At 37.0% G+C, this 9,532-nt stretch overlaps 1 protein-coding gene across 2 annotated transcripts in view; it reads right to left on the bottom strand.

Moving 5' to 3' along the window:
- Positions 1 to 469: 469 nt before the first annotated feature.
- The window catches only part of LOC107011529 (RAB11-binding protein RELCH homolog), an 11,265-nt gene continuing 2,202 nt past the window's right edge, over positions 470 to 9,532 (bottom strand). The window contains exons 2-21 of one of the 2 annotated variants that reach the window (XM_027914647.1): positions 8,314 to 8,466; positions 7,827 to 8,005; positions 7,158 to 7,265; positions 5,979 to 6,149; positions 5,308 to 5,892; positions 5,137 to 5,211; positions 4,605 to 4,733; positions 4,449 to 4,523; positions 4,135 to 4,344; positions 3,778 to 3,930; positions 3,477 to 3,691; positions 3,244 to 3,361; positions 3,022 to 3,154; positions 2,731 to 2,926; positions 2,547 to 2,652; positions 2,328 to 2,468; positions 2,110 to 2,233; positions 1,876 to 1,992; positions 1,724 to 1,794; positions 1,046 to 1,175 (exon numbers count right to left, since the gene is read on the bottom strand). In XM_027914647.1, the coding sequence (XP_027770448.1) occupies positions 1,766 to 1,794; positions 1,876 to 1,992; positions 2,110 to 2,233; positions 2,328 to 2,468; positions 2,547 to 2,652; positions 2,731 to 2,926; positions 3,022 to 3,154; positions 3,244 to 3,361; positions 3,477 to 3,691; positions 3,778 to 3,930; positions 4,135 to 4,344; positions 4,449 to 4,523; positions 4,605 to 4,733; positions 5,137 to 5,211; positions 5,308 to 5,892; positions 5,979 to 6,149; positions 7,158 to 7,265; positions 7,827 to 8,005; positions 8,314 to 8,466 (3,017 nt within the window). In that variant the 3' untranslated portion in view covers positions 1,046 to 1,175; positions 1,724 to 1,765. Of the gene's footprint in view, positions 1,176 to 1,723; positions 1,795 to 1,875; positions 1,993 to 2,109; positions 2,234 to 2,327; positions 2,469 to 2,546; positions 2,653 to 2,730; positions 2,927 to 3,021; positions 3,155 to 3,243; positions 3,362 to 3,476; positions 3,692 to 3,777; positions 3,931 to 4,134; positions 4,345 to 4,448; positions 4,524 to 4,604; positions 4,734 to 5,136; positions 5,212 to 5,307; positions 5,893 to 5,978; positions 6,150 to 7,157; positions 7,266 to 7,826; positions 8,006 to 8,313; positions 8,467 to 9,532 lie in introns of both variants that reach the window. The other variant, XM_015211063.2, reaches the window with a different exon arrangement.

Below are 9,532 nucleotides of genomic sequence, written 5' to 3' on the forward strand. Positions count from 1 at the left end.
ATTAATTATGGAATGATAAAATCCCTATTATTTTGTAATCTTTTTAAAAAAGGTAACTATATAATATTTATTTGAATTTACACTAGTTAAGAGTTTTGTTTAAAAAAGGTAACTTAAAATAATTAATTTAATTAACTACATTGGTTTAAAAAAGGTAACTGAATAATAAATGTAATTATTTAAATAAGTTTATTATTATTTAAAAAAATTAATGAGAATAATATGTTTTTTCTTGATATGCTATAACTTGATAATAATATGCTATAAGTAGTTTATTATTAAAAAATATGTTTATAACTTGATATTTATCATCTTAAATGTGTGTGTAGTGTTATTTTTATATTTCGGAATTAGGATGTAACTAGCCCCAAAATATATGAGATTTCTATATTTTATACTAAATTCAATTTATTTGACAATAAAAGAAAAACTGCATGCAATTGATATGGATTATAGAAGTGGACATATGTATCTATTTAATATATGTATATTATCAAAGGTCTGTTGGCTACTGGTTAGAGTTTCACGGAAACAAGACAGCTATGAATCTCCCGTATCATTTTGTACAACTAGTAAATGTATACACTTTCTCCTCGTTTTGTTGTCGAATTCATTACATTTCTTGTACATAAAGAATGAAATAAATTGCAAAATTTCATCCCTGTGAAGGGAAAACTTCAGCGCAGAATCAACAAATGGAAGCATTGTAGTCTACTGCACAACATACAGAACTTACTTTCCTTCTTAATTCTCCTGCAGAAGAAAGAGCCATTATCATTGACTTGGGGGAGTATCACCGGCGCCCTTTGCTTTTCCTCTGAGCATGTCTGTAAAACCACCTCTCATGATCCGCCTAAATCTAGTGTCTTCTGCTGGTGCTGCATGTGTGAGGACAGGCCTCAGAGGTTCAACTTCCACTGGTGCTGGTGGTGATGTTGGATCTCCAGCTTCCCTTTTCCCTAGTAAACCACCTTCGCCAAAGAAGCTGCTTACTGATGACGCAATTCCCAGATGAGCACCCATTACCTTACTAATCGTATCAAATGTTCCACCAGATCTTTCCCTCATTACGATCTCCAGAGCTTCTTTGTGTGCTGGATCAAGAGAATCAGCATCTTTTAACAGATTTTGAATTGCAGGTAGAAGGAAGTCTCTGACACTTGAAGCAGAAAGATCTGCAATATTACAATCATAAACTGAGTAAAGGAAGATTCCAATGAAATCGTCCAGACAAAATGCCAAAAAGCAGGAAAAGGCAAGTTTGCGACATTTAGGCTTCAATAGTACATGTAGTTACATTTTTGTATTACACTACACAACCAGATAAAAAGAGTTGCACCTTCAAAGCCTAGAGACTACATAATGAATGCTTTAGTGTTCAGTAGAGACGGTCCCAGCAGTCATCTTCCTGCCAAACCTTCATCGATCCCGAAGGTAACGACGGCCTCTTCACTAATTTGAGAGTTTCCTGGCTCTCACTTAACTATCTCAAGACAGGGTCCGTCACACACTTTTGTATTAACATGAACAAGAAAAGGATGCACACCAAACCCAACAAATCACAATCAACCATTTATGTTAACTTCGGCATGTATTTAAGTAAAAAATCGGTCAACTTTTAGGTAATTGACTCTTCTTTGATGGGAAAAAACTCAACTAATCACTTTGATCAACCATGATTGCTAAAGGTAGTTTCACAACCAAAAATCAGGATATTAACCACCTGAATCAGTCCACTGCAATACATAGTTTATTGTACTCTGATTTATCTCAAGAAGCAGCTAAACCTGGAGGCTGATCATTTTGAAGAACATTTATATCTTCAGAAAGTAAGAGATGTATGAAAGAGAAGAAAAATAATTAAAAGGAGCAAACCAGTAGCATCAAGAGCACGAATTGATTCACAAAATGTGTTGGCTCTCTCACGGCAACGCATCATGTCACTTGAAGGAGGAGGTGTTGCTGTAAGTAAGAAAATCTTGGACAACAAATGTATGCTAAAGTTAAAGAAAGTTGATGAGAATTAGAAATCAAAACTAGTTCTGGCACACATTATAAAAATGCATTGCTACTTCAAGCAGTGCATGAAAGCTAAGAGGTTGAGGATATAATCTCTAAGTCCCTCCGTGGTATGTGGCACTGCCATCACCAATGCACGAACTACAGCTAACGTAGCTTCATGTGATCCATCCTCAAGAAAAGCATCCATTTGAACACGTATTTTATCAACAATCTAGCAAGAAAAGTTAGAACAGAACGTCTCATTAAAGCCTCTAGATGAACACAGAACAAGAATGACATCAGATATTTAAGCAAAAACCCTATACCGCATCATTTTTATACTGCTGCGCCACAGCTCCAAAAGCATCAATACTGGCATATTTCACATTCAAGTTTTGGTCAGAACCAAGCGTTACAAGAGCAGGCAAAACATGTGTTGAGGCAACCTTGGCATCAATACATGGAACCTGGTGAACTAAGAAGAATGATCAAGGTCGTAGACCATGCTTAAATTTAAGCAATTTCACAAAAACCAAAGGTCTTACAATGACTTTAAAAAGATTGGCAGCTGTCGCCTTCATGTTTATTTCAGAACTCACAACCATTTCCCAGAGGATGTTAAAAATCATATTGTGATGTTCATCGAAAGTGCTGCAGAAAAATATAGTCAGCCATCATCTAAGGAGTTCAGACACAGAACTGTAATGCCTTTATTAAAATGGCACAAACCAAAGAAAGCGAACAGAAAAGAAAATCTCGCGCTTCACTGTCTGACTCTCTTGTCCTGAAGTTTGAATCAAGAGATTTCTCAAGTACTCTGTCAGTAGTTCATGCTTCCTAGGAGATCCTAAAACACCTGCCAGCAGAAGAGGCAGGACACCGATAGTAGCAAGTCTTTCAGCTACTGCAGTTTTCGGTTTCAAACCTGTTGAGGAGCAAATCAAAATCAATTTGATAAGGTCTAAACATGATCTATCACTTAAAAGGTTTGATGAAGACAAGAAGTTTTTAACTCATTACCTCTTATTCTTGATTGGCACGTTGCAGGGAAATATGACAAATCACCATCATCACCAACTGCCACCAAGAATACAGGTAGCATGATGTGTGTCAGGTAAGGTTCCCCGAGCAGGTCTGAAACTGCCAATAAAAACTGCATTGCAAAATTAAAGACGAATCCGGAAAGAAGGAGGCAACTCTAAAACTAAAGCATCAAAAATTAAGAGAAACAATTCAAGCTACCCGCGTGATTCGATTCCTTAGGTTATCTTCCTTCTGAGGTAATAGAGAGGCTAGTTCAATCAATGCTGAAAAGCAGTCAACATGCAACCACTCAAAAGAAGGCCAGTCCATCTTTCCTCTGCATAGACAATTCAAATATCTTGCAAGTATTAACTAGACATTGTGAGAGCACCTTTGAAGAAGGAATAGAAAGGTAGATTAGAAACGCAGGTTAAGGTAAAAGGGGATATTACCCAGCATACTGTTCAAGAACTGAAGTAGAAAAGACTAGTCTTTCATCATCCGAAACCAATGGGAATGGACAGGTATCAATAGCTTTCTTGCGTACAAATGGAAACAACTCCGTCAGTAAGCGCATCAGAACATCTATGTTCCATCGCTCTCTCTCTCCTAAAGCACGAAGATGTGACTCGATAGAACCTTCCACCCCTGAAAGTGGTTGACAACGCTGGAAGGAGGGATAATATATCAGCTCCATGTTTAAGACAAGTTACTGCTTCAGTGAGGAGAACTAAGTAAATGCAGAATCCATACCTGAGCAGAGCCCAAAGCATGAGATAGTAAGACTTGTAGTAAATGATCCAATTCCTTCCCCCAGTTTACTAAAGCTGGAACAAGTTCCTTGATTGTTGTTTCCACTACCACTCCAGATGGATCACACACCAATTGAAACATCAGCTCCTCAACCTTTACACACACAACAACAAAATAAAGGAATTGGAGAAAATCCATTTATGTATATGCTATCATCTAATCAGTTTGGGCAGCCACATTAAGACCAGGGGAGGGAAAATGCTCCATTCCTAGACTACGGAGCTTACTTTGTGGGAAATTCTCTCAAGTCACATTTCTTCTCCATGATTGCCTCGAAGCTTATGTAGTGAGGCTGACCTTGAAATATTTGTCCCTACTTGGGAAGAGAGGCAGAAGCAACGCCAAGTTATGAGCAGAAGCCTCCCGAACAACTGTAGCAGAATCCTCAATGAGCTGTTGCACAATAGACAAGATAAGAGAATCTCGAATCTCAGGACGCACGAATTCAGCAAGTTCCCCACAAGATTGAGCAACTAGCAAGCGGCGCTCCTCATACATGTGATTGATCTACACATCACAACAATAACACCCAGTGTGAAGTAGCAAGAGTAAATGGAGTATATGGTAAAATCATGAGAGCTTCGAGCAGAATGGATAGAAATAAATCTCACTTGTTCCCAACACTGAGGAAGTAGTTCAGTTTCCGTTCTCATCTCTCCAACATTTCTGGCAAGAGTGACACAAGCCTAAACATGATACAAAAATTTGGTGGAATGCTCTACTTTTTGACGAAATTCTAGTATGAAACAAAGGTTTTGCAGTCTTACATCCATTATAATCCGTCTCTGTTCTTCATCGGGACGCTTGATTAAGTTGAATAACGTATGGGTCAAGGAATCCCGTGTACTGCTATCTGGGTGGCGCTCAATTGCGCACATTATAAGAGGAAGAAGCTCCTGCAAGATACAACACCAATTAAATGGAAAGCCGGCTACTTAGTCTAGAATTTTTTAAAATCCCTTATTGTTGCTGAAAATTATTTAGGAGCTGTTGAAAAAATTTTTGGAAAGAAACGTGTGAGTGGAAGTTGAAAATATGTTAGGATAGTTGTAGCTTCTTCTTTTTTTAAGATATGTTAAAAAAATTGTGAGTGGGAAGAGACTTTTTCAATGGAAAAACTCCCTTCAAGCACGACTTCATTAGAAATTTAGCTTTATCTTGGAAAAACTGAATGAGCACATATTTTTCAGGGAAAACAAATATAAAACTTGAAAAGCTTTTCTCAGAAGGATAAGTTAAGGGGTTAGAACATCATAATTCAGAAGAATAAATTTTAGAACAAAAAATGGCAAAACATACCTCTCGGTGGTTGATCAATACATACGGTACAATTTTTGGCAATGCATCTGAAAGGATCTGAATAGTCCCCAAACCCTGCGAAATCCAAAAAATTTAAAGCATAATTGCCTAGAAAAAAAGTTACCAGGTAAAGGTTACCATGTATATAACTGAGAGAGAGAGAGAGCTTACAATCTTTTGAGCATTTGATTCAACCAATAGATTGTCTGGTTTCAAGATTAGTCCTTTAGCTTCTGAAGGTAGCTCACCGTTGTGTTTGAGTACATTCTCGACTTTATCACCAACACAATTATCATGTGAAACTTCTACTACTCTCTCAGGTTCAGTAATTGTGTCAGCAGAGGTTTGACTCATCAATAACTGAGAATCAGAGGTTTGAGTCATCGATAACTGAGAACCTGCAGCTCCTAAGTCTCCAGAAGAAACACCAGCTGAATCATCAAAGACATTATGATCACTTGATTTTTCGACTTCATTTTCAGGACATGTGTTTCTAGTTTCTTCATTGATATTTTCAAGAGACTCGCTGTTCAATGAATTTGTTGCCAGTTTCAACCTCTGGATTTCATTCTGTAGAACCTTTATCTCTTCCTTGTAACTGTCTGTTGATGGTAAGTCAACACCTTCAAAATCACTTGCTACGAAATTCCGAGCTGAGCGAGCACCCTCTATATGCATTTTTAGCGAAGTTATTTCAGCTCTACATTCATTCAATTCTTGTCTTTGACTCTCTAGAGACTGCTTCATACTCTGAACCTGAAGTACGATTATTCAACTATGAGGTATGTGCATGCTACACATAAAAACTCTGGTAAAAACATAGAACACACATAAGAAATTACCAGAATCTCCTTGTCCTTCATTTCCTTCTGCAATGCTTCTAAGGATTTTGCCAATACTGTGACTTGGGCATCTGCCATATCTTTACTCTTCAGCAAGGACTGCTTTTCATGTTTCAGCTTGTCATTTTCTTTCACCAACGACTCGTTTTCTCTTAGCATAGCAATTTTTTCCTACAAATAATCCACGATTCTTTTTAAAAGTAGCACACGAGAATAAAGCATCAGCGACATATGTTTAGAGTTTCAGTAAATAAAGTAAGAACTTTGTCAGTTCTGTTGTCGACTGCTCCCACCAACTTTAAGACATTTGATAGAGAAGTATCAAGCAATTCACGTTCTCGTTCAAAAAAGCAGTATAATTACGTAGACGTAGCGGGTAAATGTTTTACTTTAATGATTATCTAGAGAGAATGAGGCTTCTTTTCTCTAAGACTTCCTTGCAGAGATGGGCTTAGGAATCATGGATGATGCAGGCTAGAGTTTAAGTGGCAGAAATGAATTGGCAGAATTTCTTGATCGAATTTCCGTCTGAAAGGAAGCGTAGAGGATAAGATGGGCGAGTGGTCCTGGATAGTGAAAAATTATTGCAAGAAAGCTGGTCACCATTAACAGGCTGCAACAGGAGTCGGAGCCCATTCACATTCGAGCAAGCTAAGTGGGATTACCTCCTCATTATAGTCTGAAAATATATTTAAAAACAGTTGAAGGGCTTACTCTGTATTGTCTAAACTCAAAAAAAAAAATTAATAGGAAAAAAAGATTAATATTGGACTAGTCTCAGATTTGAAGGCCTAAATTTGACACCAAACAGTATCCGAAGGTCTTTCATAGCAGACAGGAGAAAATAGAATTGTAAACAAAATCAGATGTGATGCAAGTAAGGTATGCAAAGACAAAACCAGGACTTGAAAGAGAGAGCATTCATACCTAATGCACAATAAGATAAGTGGATGGATGTATTTTTCCTTCCGAAATTAAATCACGACAATATAGAGAATTATAATTCAGTGCTGGAAGAAGGAAGGATAGAGTAAATCACTTAAAATTTGTAGTTACCCTAGCTTGACTGTAAGAGATGTGAAGTGTACACATGATATTAACGTAGATTTTACTACAGATGGATTTTAGTGGAAAGAATACATGTCGTAAAACTGGTTGTATCAACTGTTCAGAAAGTACCTCAGCAGCCTCTGAGGTGGAAGACAGGTACTGGTAATAGTAATGGCGCAAAGCATCTGGAATGCATGCAGAGGAGTTCTGCTGAACATCTAGGTCTTGATCAGTAACCTGTCATACATAATAAAGAAGTTATCAACACTTCTAAAATGACATCTCACCATAGTGCCAACGATCTGATGCACGTGTCTCACACATTAGTCCTGTTATGGTCAAGGCCCTCCGCCTAGGAAGTGCATAAATAGATGAGGGGCTGTACAGCAAAGGCATCTGAAAGACGATGATAGAATAATAGAAAACTCATTACCCAATTCAAACCGTGCCAGCGTACCCTTTTACGTTTGGTGGGATATGGTAAAGCACCCTTCCCCCTAAACTTATAGAACACTAGATGATTTTATAAACTTATAAAACACTAGATGATAATTAGCAAGTTTTTCCAATTTCGATCCCTGGGTGAGTTGGACCCCCAACCTCATGGTTGGAGGTGAGGCCTCTATCCTGAAATACTACTTTTATAAACCAAGTTTTTACTCTTTCCAGTACGGAAGAAGAAGATATTGGAAACTGAACATATAGCTCCATGACACAATGTTGAATAAAATGCAATTCTTCTTCAGTTTAGTGATGAACATCAAGAAATCAGCAAGTCCCCTTTCAATCAATTACTACCTCTTCCAATAATGTCATTGCAGTCAAGCGATATCCTGCTAATAGTAAATACTCCTTTACAGCATAGTTCAAATCCTTCCGCTCATTATCCTTCAAAGGACCCAAATCAGAAAAAGAACCTTCCCTCTTCTGCTGTTGAGAATCAGTTCCATGGTTTTCGGAGGGATCGATCTTTAAATCTGCATGATGAATATACAGATCTATTCACATATACAAAATGACAATATTCAATGCAGACGTATGCAACCCATATCTATGACAGAATCACCAATCCTTCCAAAAACTACCTTCAGCTCAGACATGATGAGCCTATCATTTATCCTGACATCAATACTAGATCTGTCTCGTGATACAACTTCAATTAGAAATATTTTTACAGACTAGACTACCTAACATTTGCAAGAACTTTATCTGAATGAATGAGCTAAGGCAATGAAGTTAATATTAGATGAGGCAATTAAAATGCAGAACAGTTTTAGGGATATACCACTTATTGGACAAGGAATAGTCTGACTTTTCTTTTGCAACTCACTCTTTAGCTGTACAATGTCCTCTTGAGATAAACGAAACTCATATTCACAGAGCGCTAACTTTTCTTCCAGAGCTTCTTTCTCTTCAAGCAGACTTTGGGGATCTGCAACTGCTTTCATAAATGAATAGCTATTAGTCATGAAAGATAAATTATACATAGAACCATGAGAACTAAAAAGTATAAGTGAGGTTGTAATGATTACTACTGAACACTGTCAATAATGAAGAACAAAATGCTTGAGATTCTACACAAAATCAGTGAATTCAGTCAAATCCAAATCGAAATACCCCCAGTCCCACTCCTTTTCTCTGAAGTGGAAAATTTTGGCTAAGCCTCTAGCAATGAATTCAAAATCTATTTGAAGCCTCTGTTATTGAATTTGACATTCTAAACTGACGGATAAAGCTTTGTCTAAAAATCGCATACCAAAAGGCTGCATCGTCAAAATCCTTATCACAGAATTTAATTGCAAAATGTTGGACTCTTACTCAATTAAATGGTATACTCCACCAGAAAAACTAGGTAATTTTTTACAATTTTCCTAATCATTGGTGGCAAAGTCAAGCAATACTTGTGCTGGTGGGAGGTAGAAAGTACCTGATGGAATAGTTGAGGTATGCACAAATTGGCCGTGACACCACCATCACAAAATGAGTATATGCAACCAGTTGCAGGTCGCTCTTCTCATAAACGACGGCATCTTATTTTTTAAAAATCAGCATATATATTTTTATTTTTTTTTGTTAATCATTTGTTCTTAACATCAAGAACTTCAGCAGAAGACAAGCTCAATTAAACAAGCTTCAAGATTGTGCAGGGCTAACTCACATGTAAATGTATTTGAGGTTTTCTTTACTGAACCAAATATTAATGTTCTAATTTTCTAATAGATTTCATTCGAAGTGCTACATTTGGAGACTAGCCATCATGATGTATCTTTGTTGATTTATATACTACCATAACTTGAATTCTTGACTGTCCAATGCAGAAATTGACCAATCTTCAATCTTTTTGGCGACGTTAATGTAGAAACTTTTCTACCCAACAATTTCATACATATAATGTACATAATAACATAAAAGAAAAGTGTAATAACATATGAAGCTTCAAACAGAAAAAGTTTTTCTCTTTCCTTCTTTTTCTTCCTCCTTTTCTTTTTTTTTTTTTTTGGGGG

This window comes from Solanum pennellii, chromosome 2 (assembly GCF_001406875.1).
Source record: "Solanum pennellii chromosome 2, SPENNV200".
NCBI lineage: Eukaryota > Viridiplantae > Streptophyta > Magnoliopsida > Solanales > Solanaceae > Solanum > Solanum pennellii.